General features: G+C 43.1%; 1 protein-coding gene across 11 annotated transcripts in view; it reads left to right on the forward strand.

Moving 5' to 3' along the window:
- Positions 1-20,878, forward strand: part of LOC109881438 (synaptotagmin-7) — a 107,036-nt gene that overhangs the window by 50,795 nt on the left and 35,363 nt on the right. For all 11 annotated transcript variants that reach the window (XM_031831098.1, XM_031831092.1, XM_031831091.1 and 8 more), the window contains exons 2-4: positions 1,660-1,763; positions 15,966-16,051; positions 19,032-19,166. In XM_031831098.1, coding sequence (XP_031686958.1) covers positions 1,660-1,763; positions 15,966-16,051; positions 19,032-19,166 — 325 coding nt within the window. The remainder of the gene's footprint in view (positions 1-1,659; positions 1,764-15,965; positions 16,052-19,031; positions 19,167-20,878) is intronic.

The raw sequence follows: 20,878 nt of genomic DNA on the forward strand, positions 1-20,878 counted from the left end.
GCAACTCTGTATTCATTCACCAGCTGTAGATACTGACACAGATGGGGAAAGTAGACATGATATTTATACCGGTACACTTGCCCTCTTTTCCTGTCTCTTTCCCTTTTTCTCTTGATATATTGCTCTGTCTGCAGGTTAGTGATGATTGAGTGGAAGAGAGCATATTAAAAAAGCACATTACAGGCTCACACTTCCCTCTCCTCCCACACTTACTTCTCCTATGCCTCATTTGTGTATTTTTCCTGCATGTGTTTATTAGATTTTACCAACATATTGCCAAAGGGATATGTATAGATATTCTTTCAACAACATTTGCTCTTGGTCTTGCCCTTTCTCTCCTTCTCCTTCCCATCTCATGATTGACTTGCATTTAACAGTGACCTCTATCTCTCTTCCTCTCCCTCGCTATCTCTCTTCCTCTCTCTCCCCTCCACCCTCTGTCCCCCTCTCTCTCCCCATCTCTCTCTCTCTCTCAATTCAATTCAAGGGGCTTTATTGGCATGGGAAACATGTGTTAACATTGCCAAAGCAAGTGAGGTAGATATTATACAAAAGTGAAATAAACAATAAAAATTAACAGTAAACATTACACATACAGAAGTTTCAAAACAATAAAGACATTACAAATGTCATATTATATATATATATATATATATATATATATATATATATATATATATATATATATACAGTGTTGTAACAATGTACAAATAGTTAAAGTACACAAGGGAAAATAAATAGGCATAAATATAGGTTGTATTTACAATGGTGTTTGTTCTTCACTGGTTGCCCTTTTCTTGTGGCAACAGGTCACAAATCTAGCTGCTGTGATGGCACACTGTGGAATTTCACCCAGTAGATATGGGAGTTGATCAAAATTGGATTTGTTTTCAAATTCTTTGTGGATCTGTGTAATCTGAGGGAAATATGTATCTCTAATATGGTCATACGTTGGGCAGGAGGTTAGGAAGTGCAGCTCAGTTTCCACCTCATTTTGTGGGCCGTGTGCACATAGCCTGTCATCTCTTGAGAGCCAGGTCTGTCTACGGCGGCCTTTCTCAATAGCAAGGCTATGCTCACTAAGTCTGTACATAGTCAAAGCTTTCCTTAAGTTTGGGTCAGTCACAGTGGACAGGTATTCTGCCACTGTGTACTCTCTGTTTAGGGCCAAATAGCATTCTAGTTTGCTCTGTTTTTTGTTAATTCTTTCCCAATGTGTCAAGTAATTATCTTTTTGTTTTCTCATGATTTGGTTGGGTCTAATTGTGCTGCTGTCCTGGGGCTCTGTGGGGTGTATTTGTGTTTGTGAACAGAGCCCCAGGACCAGCTTGCTTAGGGGACTCTTCTCCAGGTTCATCTCTCTGTAGGTGATGGCTTTGTTATGGAAGGTTTGGGAATCACTTCCTTTTAGGTGGTTGTAGAATTTAACAGCTCTTTTCTGGATTTTGATAATTAGTGGGTATCGGCCTAATTCTGCTCTGCATGCATTATTTGGTGTTCTACGTTTGTACACGGAGGATATTTTTGCAGAATTCTGCATGCAGAGTCTCAATTTGGTGTTTGTCCCATTTTGTGAAGTCTTGGTTGGTGAGCGGACCCCAGACCTCACAACCTCTCTCTCTCCCCCCCCCCCCCCCCCCCCCCTCTGTCTCTCTGCAGGGTCTCTATCTATCAGTGTGTTCCTGGTATCTCTGGGGCTGGCGGTGTGTGCCGTGTGGCTCGTAGCTCTGTGTGGAGTCTGCACCTGGTGTCAACGCAAACTGGTGAGTGGACCACTAACATTTACCTATGACATTATATCCTATTATTTGGTTTTAGGACACATTGTCCTTCCCAGAACAACACAGTACAGCAGGCTTCCATCCACTCTTCCATGACTCTTATTTAGTTGTACAACTTTTAATCAACTAGGTTGGTCAGTTAGCTTCGGAAATGATGACCTGGCCGAGAGGTCAATATACACATGTTCAGGTCAAATTACACACCCCAGCACTGACCCATAATATTCCCCAGAGCTAGTAGGGATTTATCCTGAGTTAGCTGCCTGGTAGGGTTAGCTGCCTGGTAGGGTTAGCTGCCTGGTAGGGTTAGCTGCCTGGTAGGGTTAGCTGCCTGATAGGGTTAGCTGCCTGGTAAGGTTAGCTGCCTGGTAGGGTTAGCTGCCTGGTAGGTTTAGCTGCCGGGTAAGGTTAGCTGCCTGGTAGGGTTAGCTGCCTGGTAGGGTTAGCTGCCTGGTAGGTTTAGCTGCCTGGTAGGGTTAGCTGCCTGGTAAGGTTAGCTGCCTGGTAGGGTTAGCTGCCTGGTAAGGTTGGCTACCTGGTAAGGTTAGCTGCCTGGTAAGGTTAGCTGCCTGGTAGGTTTAGCTGCCTGGTAGGGTTAGCTGCCTGGTAGGGTTAGCTTCCTGGTAGGGTTAGCTTCCTGGTAGGGTTAGCTGCCTGGTAAGGTTAGCTACCTGGTAAGGTTAGCTGCCTGGTAAGGTTAGTTACCTGGTAAGGTTAGCTGCCTGGTAGGGTTAGCTGCCTGGTAGGGTTAGCTGCCTGGTAAGGTTAGCTACCTGGTAGGGTTGAACCCCAGAACTGTATACACACACATTTGCACAGACATGCCCCACATCCTCATAATAGAACTGCAGCATAGTGAGAGAGAGAGAGGTGTTAGGCTGTAGGTGTTACATATTGCACAAGAGGAAGACTGTGAGAGACTGAGACATGTGAGAGACGGAGACATGCAAAGACATGCTTTGAGATTATGTCTGTAATGAAAAGCGCTGTAAAAGTTTCATCAATTCTCTCCATCTTTCGCTCTCCATATCTCTCTCTCCCCCCCCCCTCTCTCTCTCTCTCTCTCTCTCTCTCTCTCTCTCCCCCCCCCTCTCTCCATGACAATGCACTATGTCCGTGCCCTTCTCCTAACCCCATGCCATTAAAATGGTACAGTTGGACACCCAGGTAATTAGCTGCAATTAATAATGAGCTATTTGCTGCCTGTTCCTGCCGTTTGGCAATTAGAGGAAAGCAGAAAGATGGTTCATGGATCAGACATTCAGAATGAAAAGATAGTCTATTTGATTGAATCATTTCACCATTCTATATCATTGAGTATATCATATTATATTAAGTAAAGAATGATTTCCCCTCCTCTCATTCTTTCATTCTCTCACCTCCCCCACCCGTACATCTGGTCTCAGTGTATTGCAACATATGTGTGCATAAACTGTAGGCTACATTCACCACATTAACATAAGCAAAACTGTAATGCACACATTCCAGGACACTAAAATGCAGACACTGAGGATAGAACATGAGCACATTGAATTTTGTGTCTAGCAGTTAGTCAATGGCAGAATCACACTTTTGAGTTCATATTTTGGGCTCCCGAGTTGCGCAGCATTCTAAAGCACTGCATCTCAGTGGCAGGTAGCCTAGTGGTTAGAGCGTTGGACTAGTAACTGAAAGGTTGCTAGATTGAATCCCAGAGCTGACAAGGTAAAACTCTGTCATTCTGCCCCTGAACAAGGCAGTTAACCCACTGTTCCTAGGTTGTCATTTTAAGTAAGAATTTGTTCTTAACTGACTTGCCTAGTTAAATAAAATAAAAAGAGGTGTCACTACAGTCCCTGGTACGAATCCAGGCTGTATCACATCCGGCTGTGATTGGGTGGCCCACAATTGGCCCAGCGTCGTCTGGGTTTGGCCAGGGTAGGCAGTCATTGTAAATAAGAATTTGTTCTTAACTACCTTGCAAAGTTAAATAAAATGTCAGTCTCTTGCCAGCTTTAGTTTATATGCTAGACCGCATAACTCCAAATTACTTTTTTCTGCCATAAAAAACTCCTTGGATAAAAGTTGCAGTGCTTTCTGGTTGTGTTCTATTTTCTGGAGTATCCTTCTGATTCCATAACTTTGTGTGTGGGCTCTTGGTAGTGTGCAAGGGGAATGGTATGGGGAGATGTTGTGTGGCCATGATGGTGAACATGAACAGAATTCTCCATTAGGTTATGTAAACATGGCTTTGTGCTCTGAGCAGTGCGTGTGCCTGCTTGTCGCCGGCTCCCGGTCCCATGCTAATGATTCATATGCTAATGTCCACATCACTCTGAGCTATTGGCTGCTGCCTGAGCAACTGTGATTCTGCCCATATGTTTCATCTGGAAATACTCTCCCCTGCTTTTGCTCCCTCCCTCCCTCTCTCCATCGTTGTCCCCCTCCTCTGTCTGTCCTCTCTTCGCTTTTCTTTCTCTGTCTCTTTCTCTGTCTCTTTCTAGTTATCTCTCTGTCCCTATCTTGGCCTTTCTCTCTCTCTCTCTCTCTCGCTCGCTCTCTCTCTCTCTCTCTCTCTATCTCTCTCTCTCTCTCTCTCTCTCTCTCTCTCTCTCTCTCTCTCTCTCTCTCTCTCTCTCTCTCTCTCTCTCTCTCTCTCTCTCGCTCTGTCTAGGAGCATTTGTGGAGTGAGGACAGCACATAGGTGGGTAAAACATGCAGAGGACTGAATTCAGCTGAGAACGGTTCTGAAGTGAGATGGAGATTGAATAAGCATGCTTAAAGCATGTAAATAATATGTCATATTAGTAACTGGTATTACGCACATTTGTATTGCTGCACATCTATGATATTTTACCAGTCTGTCACACCCTGTGTAGATTGAGGACTTTCAGTCTGGTCTTCAAAGATTAATCATATCATACCCTGTCAAATACACAGACACACACACAGTAAAACTACTCAACCCTCACTGTCCATTTCTCTTGTCCTCGCCCTTTCTATTTCTCTATTTACCCTCACACTCTTTGTCTGTCTTTGCAAATACCATATGTCTCCCTCTTTACAAGTGTTTCGTAACCGTAATTCAGAGTCTACAGATGCTGAGAGACACGATAGTCCGGCGTCCCATTGTGACATACCTATGCGGCTCTGAGACCATTGTGTTTATGAGGAAGTACACAGAGATAGACACAATTAGATAAATACTGTGATAAATACTGTGATATTTAGCCCATGGTAGTTGATAGATGCAGCCCTGTGTAGAGGTGCAGTATATCAGCCCAGCATATGGGTGAGGGAAGATGAAGAAGTCAGAAACAGGTCTCATGGGTCGATTATGGCAGGAAGGAGGAGGGAAGGAGGAGAGGATGGGGGGGAGGGGGGAGCAGAGAAGTGGAAGGAGGAGAGAAGGAGTGGGAGGAAGCAGGAAGTGGGGAGGGAGGAGATGAGGAGGGGAAGAAAGAGTTGGATAGAGGATGGGAAGAGGGGAGGAGAAGGGAGAAGGGAGAAGGGAGATAGGAGTGGTGTTGGCAGCCATTATGTGTGTTGTGCTGTGACAGATATAATGACAGCGGGACTGAGGGCTGAGGACAGATCCTTCACAGGGCTGCAGCATTACACTGTTCTTAGCGGGGAGACATCCATGATGCCCACCTCTTCTCCCCCACCCTCTTCTCCATTCCCTTATCCTCTCCTCTCCCCATCCTTTCCTCTATTCTCTCCCCCATCCTCCCCCACTCTCTCCCATATCCTCTGATGTCTCTCCTCTCTCCATCTCACTTTATTCTGTTTCAACTCCCCTCATTCTGTCACTCTCTCTCTCTCTCTCTCCCACTCAATCATACATTGCCTCTGCCTTTCTCTCCATCTTCTTTCCCTTCTCTTCCCTCTCCCTCTCTCTCTCATGTCCCACTCCCTGTCTTCAGTGTTTTCTCTCTCCTTCCCCTACTCTCTAGCCTCCTGAACATTTTATGATAGTGTTAAATGATAGATGAGCTGGACTTGATAGCATATTCTTGACTGTTTGAAATCTAGCCTTTTTCTGAGTCCCTAAAACAACTGTGTGAGTGAATGACTGTGTGTTGGTGGATGGGTGGGCAGTGGGGTTAGGTCATTTCCAGAGATCTGCCCTCTATTGATAAGTGTTTATAACAAACAGGCCATGTAATTTGTGACAGAGAATGTGACAGTAAGTCTATAGTAAAACCCTTTCCTGCACCAAACTGCCTTTTGAAAACCTTTCTTTACAGGGTTAAGGTTTCCTCTACTACATGTGATGTATATGTTTGGAAAGGAACTGAAATGAAAGGAAAATCCATCATTATTTGAATTATACAAGGATCACATTGTAAATATTAGGTTTGGTTTAGTTTAGAAACTCAGCTTGAGTATTTTTTCGATATGAAACTATAACAGTTTGAGTCAAACCATATCAATTATATGATCTGAAACACAAGTCATTATAATAGTATGTATTTAATAGCTGCCGTCCTGAGTTCCAAGGTTTATCGTATAGTTGCAGTCCTGAGTTCCAAGGTTTATCATATAGTTGCAGTCCTGAGTTCCAAGGTTTATCATATAGCTGAGGTCCTGAGTTCCAAGGTTTATCATATAGCTGCAGTCCTGAGTTCCAAGGTTTATCATATAGTTGCAGTCTTCAGATTAATCTCAAAATGTTTCATTATAATTCCACTGACTGTTGGGAATTCTGGATCTATTTTAACACCTCTGTTTTATGTATGTTTGGGCGTGTACTGTTTCTGAGTGTGTAGTGTTGTATGTGTGTTGGGAGTGTTGTATGTGTGTGGACGTGTCTAATCCCCACTGTGTCTGATGCTTGATGCTCTCATCCGTTCATTCTGTATGGTTAACAGATGTATGGATTATTGCTGTGGAGAGGGTTTGGATTCACATGTAGATCCTGAGAGCTGGCTGTATGTAGCAACGGTCATCAAAATTGTTAAAAGGGTTTAAAAACAATTCTAATAAATGCAACAGTTGGACAATAGATGAAGATACTAAAAAAATGTAATGTTTAAAATCCATCAGATATTAACTGAAGAAAGTCCCATCAGATATTAACTGAAGAAAGTCCCATCAGATATTAACTGAAGAAAGTCCCATCAGATATTAACTGAAGAAAGTCCCATCAGATATTAACTGAAGAAAGTCCCATCAGATATTAACTGAATTATAGCACATAAAACATTTTACTGGCACAGACAACTAATGAATGCAGTTCAGGGATTCTGGTGGGAATTCAGGTATTCAATTTATTGTACAATTTCCTTTTTTATGCACTCATACAGTGCATTCAGAAAGTATTCAGACCCCTTGACCTTTTCAACATTTTGTTACGTTACAGCCTTATTCTAAAATTGATTAAATTGTTTTTTTCCCTTATCAATCTACACACAATACCCCATAATGACAAAGCAAAAAATATCACATTTACATAAGTATTCAGACCCTTTACTTAGTACTTTGTTGAAGTGTCTTTGGCAGCGATTACTGCCTCAGGTTTTCTTTGGTATGACGCTACAAGCTTGGCACACCTGTATTCGGGGAGTTTCTCCCATTCTTCTCTGCAGATCCTTTCAAGCTCTGTCACGTTGGATGGGAAGCGTCACTGCACAGCAATTTTCAGGTCTTTCCAGAGATGTTCGATCAGGTTCAAGTCTGGGCTCTGGCTGGGCCACTCAAGGACATTCAGAGACTTGTCCCGAAGCCACTCCTGTGTTGTTTTGGCTGTGTGTTTAGGGTTGTTGTCCTGTTGGAAGGTGAAACTTCGCCCCAGTCTGAGGTCCTGAGCGCTATGGAGCAGATTTTCTCTGTACTTTGCTCCATTCATATTTTCCTTGATCCTGACTAGACTCCCAGTCCCTGCCACTGAAAACCATCCCCACAGCATGATGCTGCCACCACCATGCTTCACCGTAGGGATTGTGCCAGGTTTCCTCCTGACGTGATGCTTGGCATTCAGGCCAAAGAGTTCAGTCTTGGTTTCATAAGAACAGAGAATCTTGTTTCTTATGGTCTGAGTCCTTTAGGTGCCTTTTGGCAAACTCTAAGTGGGCTGTCACGTGCCTTTTATTGAGGAGTGGCTTCCGTTTGGCCACTCTACCATAAAGGCCTGATTAGTGGAGTGCTGCAGAGATGGTTCATTAATTACTTGTTGCTGTCATGTTCTGTTCCATAATTCAACAAGTATGTCAATAGCAGGATACCCTTGGATTAAAAATCAACACGCTTGGCTCCAGATTACACCTACAGTTGAAGCTGGAAGTTTACATACACCTTAGCCAAATACATTTAAACTCAGTTTTTCACAATTCCTGATATTTAATCCTAGTAAAAATTCCCTGTTTTGGGTCAGTTAGGATCACCACCTTATTTTAAGAATGTGAAATGGGGGGGGATCACGTGACCCTTGAACAAGATGGCCGCATGAACTAAGAGCTCCGCACAAGTTGTTTCCAATTCCTAATCTTACCTCCACTTCAAGTTTAAACTCCTTTAGCTTTAGTCAAAAAGTCATGGCGGCTACAAAAGGCGACATTACAGGTGACATTTTTACCCGGACTCGAGCATTAGCGACGTAAAAAGCCTCCAAGAAGCAGCTAGCTTCAGAAGAATCTAGCACCATTAGCCAGGAGCAAGAGGACCCGTTCCCCCCCCGAGGCACAACGAATGCCAACCCCACACTCTGTCGAAGACGTCCTTTCTGAGTTGAGATCCCAATGTACAGAACTCAACATTAAATTAGATGCCATTAACTCTCAGCTCAGTGTGATAGGGGGCAAGGTGACAATCCTGGAAAATGCTTTGCCTGACATCAACAACAAGATGGATGCACCTGGATGAGGCAGAGGGTCGAATCCTATCCATGGAAAACTTATTGACAGACGCCATGGAAACAATAGCATATGCTAAAAGGAAAATAGAGCATCTGGAAGAGAAAAAAGAGGACCTGGAAAACAGGGGGCGAAGGGAAATACATATATATTAAATCTGGGCGAAAAAGAAGAGGGAAACATGCCACTGGTCCGCTACCTGCAAGACAAACTTCCTGAGTGGCTCCACCTGTCCACCGACAGGCCCATAGAACTTGTGAGAGCTCACCGAGCACTGAGGCCCCCACCAGCAGCCAGACAACCACCGCGCCCAATCACCATACATTTCCTGAGATTCACCGACAAGGAACGAGTCCTACAGTCGACGAAAAACAACACCATCACAGTGGGAAATGCCAAACTCACTTTACACCAGGACCTGTCAGCTGGAATACGCCGAAAGCACCGAGAGTTTGACGAGGTGAAGAAATACTCCATTGACCGAGGCAACTTCAAGGGATTCAAATACCCAAACGAGCTCAGGATTCTTCACCAAGGAGCCTTGCGACACTTCAAAACTCCCGAAGAGGCAAAACGTTTTTTGAAAGACAATCCTGGTCAATGTGAAATCGACCAATGACTAAATACGATTACTGTTATTACTAAAGGAGGTAAGACAACATATAGCCGATATCCAAAGACCCACCCGCCCCGCTAAATGTTATTATAGCCGTCTAATCTATATTTATTTTCCTTTAGCTGAGAGGGATAGGCTCTATAGCCTAACCTCGGCCTACTAACATTTCAGCCTACTTTTATTTCCCTTTTTTCCCGTTGCTATTATTACTTGTGGTTCCCTATGTCCCTTCGGGGAGGTATATGTAGGCTGGGATATTGATTTTATTTTCTCCCTCTTTTAATGTAGTCTGGACGGGGTCTACGTTGTCACACACTCAATGCGGGGCGGAGAGGAGAGGATGAGGCATTTCTTTGGTGGGGAGGGGGAGACGTTGTGCGTTGCTAACTGCGTTGCTAACTTTTATTTTTTTTAACACAGAATTGAGACTGAGCAGGGGGGTAATAGATCCAACGGGATATGTCGAGTTGTTTGGGAACTCGGCTGGGGTGTTCAGAGATTATTCTTTTCCTTTTATGTGAACGCAGCTGTAACTATTATCCACTTTTACCCAGAGATGACTTGCACTAAAGTTCGATTACTGTTCGAGGACGATGACTAGCACCTTAAATCTATTGACATGGAACTGCCATGGTCTAGGTCATGCAATAAAACGGAAAAAGATACTATGTGCTCTAAAAAAGGAAAAAGCAGACATCGCGCTATTACAAGAGACACACCTCTGTGATGCTGAACATGCCAAACTCCACAGAGCTTGGGTGGGACAGGTGTATTTCTCATCTTTCAAATCAAACAGTGGAGGTACAGCCATACTTATCCATAAGAATGTTCCATTCATAATTGACAAAAACATATCTGATCTGGGGGAGAGATTTATTTTGATAACTGGGTCACTGTATGGACAACCAATTACTATCTTAAACATATACGCCCCCAACACAGATACTCCTGCTTTCATGTCAAAAATGATAACCCTGTTCAATGAGCATTGTGTTTCCTTTGGCGTGGTGGCCTGAGATTTTAATTGTACCCTTAACCCAACCCTAGACAATGGGCCCAAACTTTATTAAATGGATCAAATCACTATACTCTCATCCAAATGCCATGATGACTACTAACGGACTGAATTCTGACAGATTCCCTTTGGGACGGGGCACAAGACAAGGGTGCTCGCTGTCCCTCCTGCTCTACTTGTTTGGGACGGAGCCACTGGCAGAGTTGATAAGGAGCAATCCAAGTATTACGGGTGTTTCTGCAGGCGGCCTACAGCACAAGATTTCGCTTTACGCGGTTGATGTCTTGCTCTACATATCCAATCCAGAGAAATCCCTCCCATTTTAGACACAATTGCTCAGTATGGCAAGTTTTCAGGTTATAGGATCAATTTGAACAAATCCACTGTCTGCCCTCTCAATCTTACACTCACCAGCTCTATGAAGACACTATGTCCATTCCTATGGAAGACACAGGGGTTTCAATACCTCGGGATCTTCATAACACCAGATCTGAATAGCCTTTTCAAGGAAAACTATCTTCCACTCCTCGATCGAATCAAGAACGATCTCCAAACCTGGATCTCCCTCCCAATTAGCATAGTAGGAAGAATTAATGTCATCTGTATGAACATCCTCCCTAGACTGAACTATTTATTTCAGATGCTCCCATGCTATCTCCCAGTTTCCTTTTTCAAAACAACTAACCAAAGCATCACCAAATTTATATGGGGCAATCAAAAACCTAGGATCAAGTTCTCCACTCTATCGAAACCTCAATCTAAGGGTGGTCTTGCCCTTCTCTCCCTCTGCCCAAATCCGCAACATGCTAACATGGATCACAAACAGACAAGAGTCAATGTGGATTCAGATAGAAGCCCAATCCTGTGGTTCATTGCCACTAAGCTCAATTATATTCATCAATAACTTTAGTTAAGTGGGCAACATAGCCAAAACCTTTGTGATTTACAGCACCCTACTAGCGTGGAGGGCCTGTAAGAAATAGCTGGGCATTTCCTCCCAAATATGTTCACACTCGCCCATAGTAGGCAACCCAGACTTGCCAAAAGTCCTGAAGGATGCAAACTTTAATCTTTGGCATACTCTAGGAATCAGGACCTTTTCAGACCTATTTAATCAGAAAACCACTACACTTAAATCCTTTCAAGAGCTCTGCAGTGAATTCTATGTGCCAAGATCCCATTTTTAAAATTCTAAATTAGACATGTAATTTCCTCATGTACTTCCAAGAGGAGGTTTAGAACTCAGTTGAATGAAGTTGAACCCCTTGTCACAGCACAATCCATTAAAGGCTAAATATCTTATATCTATAGACTCCTTTCTGAGAAATGAGGCTCCTTCTTTACTCCTTTGAAAATAATCTGGGAAAAGGACCTTGGTCTGACTATCAGTGATGAGTTATGGGCAGAGGTTTGCGACAGGATATACTGCTCCTCTACGAATGTAAAAATGAAAGAATCTAATTACATATTTTTGTACACATTTTATTACACTCCTTTGAGACTCCATAGAATGAAAATTGACATCTCTCCTAACTGTAAAAGATGTACCTCTGAAAGTGGAACCTATATGCATGTATTTTGGAACTGTTTGAGAGATTGCCAGATTTAGGCAATCTATACATACTGCTGCACAGAAAATACTAGATGTACAGTTTGATATGACCCCGTGTATCTATCTTCTTAATGCCCAGCAGGACTCTGTTCTTGATCCTGACAGAGAAAATTTGCTCATGACTATTACATACTTTGCTAAGAAATGTATTCTTCTATTGTGAGCCTCTAATACCCCTCCTACATTTAAAATGGGAATTGACCAGATTGTTGACTTTCTCCCTCTTGAAAAGCTCACTTATGACCTCCGCAAGAGACAGCCCAAGTTTGATAGACTCTGGTCTCCACTACTCAACTATATTTCAAATTGGACAGAGTGAATGGGGTGATTAGGGAAATGAGCAGATACATGTTGTATCTGGTGCTGTAAAATCTAAAAACGAATGATTTGCTCATCGTCTCAGCGAAGGCTAGAAATAGCTAATAAGAACCTTGATAGTGCTGCTGCAAGCTTTATATATATATATTTTTTTTTAAATATTTTTTATTACTATTATTATTATTATTTTTAAATATATTATAATAATTTTTTATTTATATATTTTTTACATCTGTCACATCTGTGAATGCGGAATGTCTTTTGTTGGTTGATTGAAAAAAAAGAAAACTGAATAAAACTTTGAATTGAAAAAAAAGAATGTGAAATGTCAGAATAATAGTAGAGAGAATGATTTCTTTCATCGCATTCCCAGTAGGTCAGAAGTTTACATACACTCAATTAGTATTTGGTAGCATTGCCTTTAAATTGTTTAACTTGGGGCAAACGTTTTGGGTAGCCTTTCACAAGCTTCTCACAATAAGTTGACAGAGCTGGTGTAACTGAGTCAGGTTTGTAGGCCTCCTTGCTCGCACACGCTTTTTCAGGTCTGCCCACACATTTTCTATAGAATTGAGGTCAGGGCTTTGTACCTTGACTTTACTTGACAATACCTTGACTTTACTGTCCTTAAGCCATTTTGCTACGATGTTGGAAGTATGCTTGGGGTCATTGTTGATTTGGAAGACCCATTTGCGACCAAGCTTTAACTTCCTGACTGATGTCTTGAGATGTTGCTTCAATGTATCCACATCATTTTCCCACCTTATGATGCCATCTATTTTGTGAAATGCACCAGTCCCTCCTGCAGCAAAGCACCCCCACAACATGATGCTGCCACCCCCGTGCTTCACGGTTAGGATGGTGTTCTTTGGCTTGCAAGCCTCCCCCTATTTCCTCCAAACATAACGATGGTTATAACGGGAAAACAGTTATATTTTTGTTTCATCAGATCAGAGGATATTTTTCCAAAATGTACGATCTTTGTCCCCATGTATAGTTGCAAACCGTAGTCTGGCTTTTTTATGGAGGTTTTTGAGCAGTGGCTTCTTCCTTGCTGAGCGGCCTTTCATATTATGTCGATATAGGACTGGTTTTACTGTGGATATAGATACTTTGTACCTGTTTCCTCCAGCATCATCACAAGTTCCTTTGCTGTTGTCCTGGGATTGATTTGCACTTTTTGCACCAAAGTATGTTCATCTCTAGGAGACAGAACGCGTCTCTTTCCTTAGCGGTTTGACGACTGCGTGGTCCCATGGTGTTTATACTTGCGTACTATTGTTTGTAAATATGAACATATCTTCAGGTGTTTGGAAATTGCTCCCAAGGATGAACTAGACTTGATAGGCCTTGATATACATCCACGGGTACACCTCCAATTGACTCAAATTATGTAAATTTGCCTATCAGAAGCTTCTAAAGCCATGACATAATTTTCTGGAATTTTCCAAGCTGTTTAAAGGCACAGTCAACTTAGTGAATGTAAACATCTGACCTACTGGAGTTGTGATAAAGTGAATTATAAGTTAAATAATCTGTCTGTAAAAAAAAAAAATGGAAAAATTACTTGTGTCATGCACAAAGTAGATGTCCTAACCGACTTGCCAAAGCTATAGTTTGTTAACAAGAAATTTGTGGAGTGGTTGAAAAATATTTTTTAATGACTCCAACCTAAACTTCCGACTTCAACTGTATCTACACATAAACTCAGCAAAAAAAGAAACGTCCGTTTTTCAGGACTCTGTCTTTCAAAGATAATTTGTAAAAATCCAAATAACTTCACAAATCTTCATTGTAAAGGGTTTAAACACTGTTTCCCATGCTTGTTCAATGAACCATAAACAATTAATGAACATGCACCTGTGGAACGGTCGTTAAGTCACTAACAGCTTACGGACGGTAGGCAATTAAGGTCACAGTTATGAAAACTTAGGACACTAAAGAGGCCTTTCTACTGACTCTGAAAAACACCACAAGAAAGATGCCCAGGGTCCCTACTCATCTGCGTGAACGTGCCTTAGGCATGCTGCAAGGAGGCATGAGGACTGCAGATGTGGCCAGCACAATTAATTGCAATGTCTGTACTGTGAGACGCCTAAGACAGTGCTACAGGGAGACAGGACGGACAGCTGATCGTCCTCGCAGTGGCAGACCACATGTAACAACGCCTGCACAGGATCGGTACATCTAAACATCACACCAGCGGGACAGGTACAGGATGGCAACAACAACTGCCCGAGTTACACCAGGAATGCACAATCCCTCCATCAGTGCTCAAACTGTCCGCAATAGGCTGAGAGAGGCTGGACTGAGGGCTTGTAGGCCTGTTGTAAGGCAGGTCCTCACCAAACATCAAACACCAAACATCACAAATGGGCACAAACCCACCGTCGCTGGACCAGACAGGACTGGCAAAAAGTGCTCTTCACTGACGAGTCTCGGTTTTGTCTCACCAGGGGTGATGGTCAGGTTCGTGTTTATCGTTGCAGGAATGAGCGTTACACTGAGGTCTGTACTCTGGAGCGGGATCGATTTGGAGATTGAGGGTCCATCATGGTCTGGGGCAGTGTGTCACAGCATCATCAGACTGAGATTGTAGTCAGTGCAGGCAATCTCAACGCTGTGCGTTACAGGGAAGACATCCTCCTCCCTCATGTGGTACCCTTCCTGCAGGCTCATCCTGACTTGACCCTACGGTATGACAATGCCAACAGCCATACTGCTCGTTCTGTGCATGATTTCCTGCAAGACAGGAATGTCAGTGTTCTGCCATGGCCAGCAAAGAGCCCGGATCTCAATCCCATTGAGCACGTCTAGGATCTGTTCGATCCCCCCCCATTGTTCAGGGACACATTATTCAATTTCTGTTAGTCACATTTCTGTGGAATTTGTTCAGTCTATGTCTTAGTTGTTGAATCTTGTTATGTTCATACAAATATTTACACATGTTAAGTTTGCTGAAAATACACTCAGTTGACAGGGAGAGGACGTTTCCTTTACATTGTTTGCGACATCAGACATAATATCACTATAATCAGAGTTCATTTTATGAAGTTGCTTTTATTTTATTTGTAAACATTTCACTTCCACAAAAAATGAACACCCATCAAAATAGAGGTCTCTTTGTTCTCTTGTGATGTAAGTGTCTAGACGATGCGTTAAATCCCCGACTAAGCAAGCGTTCTTTTAGATGCAATGGATCAACTGTATTCCATTGAGCCCATTTCTGTGGTGTGTTTGACAGGTCATTACAAACATTTCCACAGTTGTAACATTAATGGGGAAAAAATGACAGGCACTAGCAAGAGTATGAAAGAGTCGCATGAGTAAAATGAAAGCAATCAATCCAGCTAAATTTAAGTGACAAGTGGATTCTTCACCCCTCAAACACAGGAAATAGATCCTCAGGTGGGCGGAGCATGCACATGTGCTGGCTCGCATCCAAAGTGTTGCCTGGGATCATTTAGCATATTTTTGGCACCTGATGGCATGCTAAAGGCTCTGTAATGAAGGATCCGCTGGTAAAGTGTTTTCAGATGTAAACAGCCATCAAGACAGCTCACAGAAAGACACAAGGCAATGGACACGAAGGAAATGATTTATCTCCTTCTCTGTCTCTCTCTCTCTCTGTCTCAATCTCTGTCTTTCTGTCTCTCTCTGTCTCTCTCTGTCTCTTTCTCTCTCTGTCTCAATCTCTGTCTTTCTGTCTCTCTCTGTCTCTCTCTCTCTGTCTCTCTCTCTCTCTCTCTCTCTCTCTCTCTCTCTCCCCCCCCCCCCTCTCTCTCTCCAGGGGAAGAGGAACAAGCCTGGGGTGGAGGCAGCCAGCACCCCAGATTCAGTTCAGATTCGTGGCCGAGGGGAAAACAAAGCCATCAAGTAGGTGTTGGGTGGTGTGTGTGTGTGTGTGGGGGGGGGGGGGGGGGGGGTTACTGGCTGAGCTTTGAGAGATTCACTACAGCACAGCTAACTGGGACTGTCAAGAGGATAAAAGGGAAATACCTGGGTGTGCTTAAATAAAAGGCAACAACACTGAAACCTGCTGAGATATGGAGGGTGAAGGAACATATTTAGCAATGAAAAGGGGAGTTGTGGTTGTTAAATAAGCGTATCTTGACAACTCCTTTACAGTCCTTCCTGTGAAAACAAGAGGCATAAATTATAGCATACTTCATTTGACAGGCTTCAGATAAAGAGCATGTTAAAGTCCAGTAAAATGAGGAACTACATGATGTGTCCCTGAACACTCAATGGGATGGTAATAATGTCTTCCTGACAAAGGAAAGGGGGGACCTAGTCAGTTGTCCAACTGAATGTATTCTACTGAAATGTGTCTTCCACATTTAACCCACCCCTGATAAGCCACTAGTTTACTGTCCAACTGAATGGATTCTACTGAAATGTGTCTTCCACATTTAACCCACCCTTGATAAGCCACTAGTTTACTGTCCAACTGAATGGATTCTACTGAAATGTGTCTTCCACGTTTAACCCACCCCTGATAAGCCACTAGTTTACTGTCCAACTGAATGGATTCTACTGAAATGTGTCTTCCACATTTAACCCACCCCTGATAAGCTACTAGTTTACTGTCCAACTGAATGGATTCTACTGAAATGTGTCTTCCACATTTAACCCACCCCTGATAAGCCACTAGTTTACTGTCCAACTGAATGGATTCTACTGAAATGTGTCTTCCACATTTAACCCACCCCTGATAAGCTACTAGTTTACTGTCCAACAGCAGTGTTACTTTATTTTACAGCCTGAAGGTTATTACCTTGGCTGAGTTTCAGTTGAAATTTGCACTTGAAACCTAAAACCAATGTTCTACTTGGATTGCACTAAGGTACCCTTTATCTCAATGCCTTGTAAAGTAAAATAGTCAGAATCACTTAAACAAGCACTATACCTAATATTATGCGTATCATAGTACATTTATAACTATAGCCCAATCCCAATAAAAAAATAGTATTTGATGTCCACGTTACCTGCAGCAATGTCTTGATGATATATTCTACTGTTTGTTGTTAACATTCCTGCTTCATAGTTGCAGCTGCGCAGCCCAAGACCTGACGGACGGTGGTCTCTGTCTCCAGCTAATCCAGCAGTCCTCTCCCTCCTCTGTCACCATACCATCTGTTCTCCCATTCTCCCTTTCATCACTCTCCTCCCTGTTTCATTTCTCTCTTTCTGTCTCTCTCCCTTTTTCCAAAATATGTTTTATCTGTGTAACCAACCTTTGTTGTTTCACTTTGACTTATAACATACTGTATATTACTCTGTGATTGATGTTGAATACATTTTTTACTCTTTCACTGTTATCTAATCTCTTGTACAGAGAGAGGTATAATCTATTAATTTGTCCATGAGTCTGGATGCTGTATCAGCTCACAGAATAGACAATATGCATTTCCCAAACCCCATCCCCTTTAGGCCGATACAAATTTTACCTTCCTTAATTCACTTGTTTTCCTACTTTCTTTTCAAAGACATACATGTTTTCCTCTGAAACTATATTATGAACATTAAAATGGAATTACTTTGATAAATGCAGTACCAGGGCCAGATTACCGAACAGGCACACAGGGCACGTGCCCCTAGGCCCTCGACCTCCAGGGGGCCCCCAACCCAATTTCTTTTTGTTAAATTGGGGGGGGGGGGGGGGGGGGGGGGAATTCTGTACTCTGGCACTAGATTTTGCTGACTTCTGACCAGTTATTGGTGGCGATTTTAATGCAGTTTGGGAGTACAGGCTAGACAGATCTGGGCAGAGAGGGGGGAGACCAGCATCTGACCTCTGTGGCACTGCGGAAATGGGCAAATGAGGTGACAGTTGACAATTTAATGTCGAATTATGAATCCCTCCTATGGAAATTTAAAAAATTTATCTCGTGGACTTTATATTCACTTCAAAGGACCTGTACAACAAAGTTCTTGATATAGATGTATTACCCATGGCCCTCGCCGACCATCGACCCATTCTTAGCAGACCCGCTATCAGAAATTACATTTAATTTACAGGGCAAATCCTTCTTCTTTTATTTGCAACTTCACTCTGCCATGCGAGCATATGATGTCCCTGGGGCGAAACACCACCAACTCACCCCCTCTGCAACATTTTTGAGAACTGGCCTAAACCCAGGGGACTGTTTTTTGATCTATACTTGCATTTCTTAAAAGGATTTTAGAAGCCCCTGCCAATCGACCTACAATAGAAGAGACCTTCAATCACTGAAATGAACTGGTCTGTAATTCTCTCTTCTAGAAATCCTAAATATCAAAATATCCATTTTAATTTTATCCACAGATCTTATCTTACCCTGCGCAGACTATTCCAAATGAATATTCATCCAACCCCGAAATGCTCTCTATGCCTTCAAGGTGCTCCTGGTACCTGTGGGTCGGTGCAACTGTCCTGTGGTGGGAGGTGTGGGTGGGTACAGTGATCCTGTGGGAGAAGGTAAAGGTTTTCTGCACCATGGAAAAATGTGTTGAAATATAGTAAGTTAGCTGATTTAAGAAATGGGGGCCCCCGGAGGTCGGTGCCCCAGGGCCCTACCCCTAATGTGGTAGTCCGGCGCTGTACAGGACCCCCTACCCCTAATGTATTTTCCATATATTTTCTACAAATATTAGAGGTGTATCTCTATTGCCTGGATTGACATTTCTCTCATTCATCTATTAAACTAAGGTTGTTTCCCTATCCTGTCTCTCTCCAAGAAACATCCTTCACTTTGCTCCACTGTGATTGGCTCTGCTGCTCTGACCTATCTTTCTTACTATCCCTGAAACTCCTCCCTCCTACTCCACTGTGATTGGCTGTACTGCTCTTACCTGTCTCTCTCTCTGGCCGCAGTGATCTAGACAGGGACTTTTGGAATAACAATGACAGCAGCAACGTGCAGCAGAGATGGAGCTCCTATCCGCCCAAGGAATTCCTCTTAAACATGTCCCCCTATGCCCCGTATGGAGACCCTCGCCTCACGCCCAAGTGAGTCTCGGTCGCGGCTGGTAAGGGACCCCTCTCTCTGTGCAGGGCTGTAATGAAGCGGGGGAGCCAAGCCTCTCACAATGAGTTCTGTGCCTCCGTACCCCCAACCCTCCACAACACCCTGACTCAGTCTGACCCTCAACACCCTCAGTCTGAAACAGACAAACATTTCAGACAAAATATGCATCCAAAGACACAGTACATTGTCTACATAGGAACATGCCACCCTAGTCCACTTGCATGCATTTCTCTCTGCCGGACATAGACGAAACATTTACCTATATACCAACATTTACCAATATACCAACATTTACCTATATACCAACCAACATTTGAAATGCCCCCTATTCCCTACAGCCCTGCCAGCATCACTAACCCTTAACCTCTAACCCTTCACCTCCAGCCCATGGAGTGCTGCCATGGAGACGGACAACCCTCAGACCATCTGAGCAGAAACCCTTTATAGATCCCACTCACACAGCCCAATATCCACCTTTCCACTGAAACCAACCAACCAACTAACCAACCATCCCCTAATCTTAAGGTATTAACCGTAAACCCATTGCCCTCGGTTTAAACCGTCCCCTCAGCTCTGTCATCGAGGGTTGACCGTTGTTTTGGGCTTTTGCTCCTAGTTTTTGCTGTTGTTGTTTTTTTGTCACATTCTATAGGAGTCCTGTGTCGTTCCCTAATCACCTCTCCTCACTCTCGTTGTGCCTCGTGGTTTTGTGCCACCACCACCTCCACCAACAGGTGCTATAAGGCTGCCTCTCCTTAGTCAGACCACCTGAGCCCTCTGGACACACCAGTTACTCTATAGCTGTACAGTACAGTACATTAATCATTAAAGGCTCTAATGTCATTGATGTTTTTCCTGCACGGAGAAAGTCGTTTTTAATTTAATTTTATAGCTTACCAGAGAAAGGATAAAGGGGGGTTTATTCTCAATGGGTGTATTGTCTTTAGAGTTCATGGGCTGTGATACAGTGAACCTGCTAGGATCCATTGATCCCTTTTTGAGATCCAGTCAAATGTTTGCCCTTTTCACCGTCATGTTACGAGGTCTTGAGCAAAAGGGATGGGAAGCCCTGTGCATAAGCTACATATAACTTACCTTATATCTCCCTAAATGGTCAACTCCATCCCTACCCCTACCCCATGCTCACTGTAGAACTGTTGCAGGCTGGACGCACATATCCTCTGTCTAAAGTGTTATCCCTCTCGGCCAGAAGCTGTCTGACTGTGTCTGTGTGTCTCCACTGAGTGTAGTGACACTGTAGTGAAACTGTGTCTGGTCTGTCTGCTGTTGTCTCTGTGACGTTGTCTAGGTTACGGCTGCTTGTGCTGCTCTGGGTTACGCGGGAGAGGAATGAAGTGTGTACTCAACAGATTCACTGTGCTGATTAACTGCTATACACTACAATGTCTTACTAGAGACTTTCGAGCCACTCACTCCAACAATGTCATTACACACACCATAATCTTTCAATCAAGCCTATCTGTTTCATTTAACGTTGTAGTTCCTACTGTACATAACAAAGTAGATCAACTGTTTCTTTTAAAATGTAAATAGGCCATAGATAGCCTACATAATTCAATGATCATGACCCCCTCAGTTTTATTGCAAACACCATGAAGTCCTTGATAGAATAATCCATTTGGTCATGTATATTTAATGTGCAATATAAAGTACAGCTGCAGAATGGCCAGTC

This window comes from Oncorhynchus kisutch, linkage group LG8 (genome assembly GCF_002021735.2).
Source record: "Oncorhynchus kisutch isolate 150728-3 linkage group LG8, Okis_V2, whole genome shotgun sequence".
NCBI classification, from domain to species: Eukaryota; Metazoa; Chordata; class Actinopteri; order Salmoniformes; family Salmonidae; genus Oncorhynchus; species Oncorhynchus kisutch.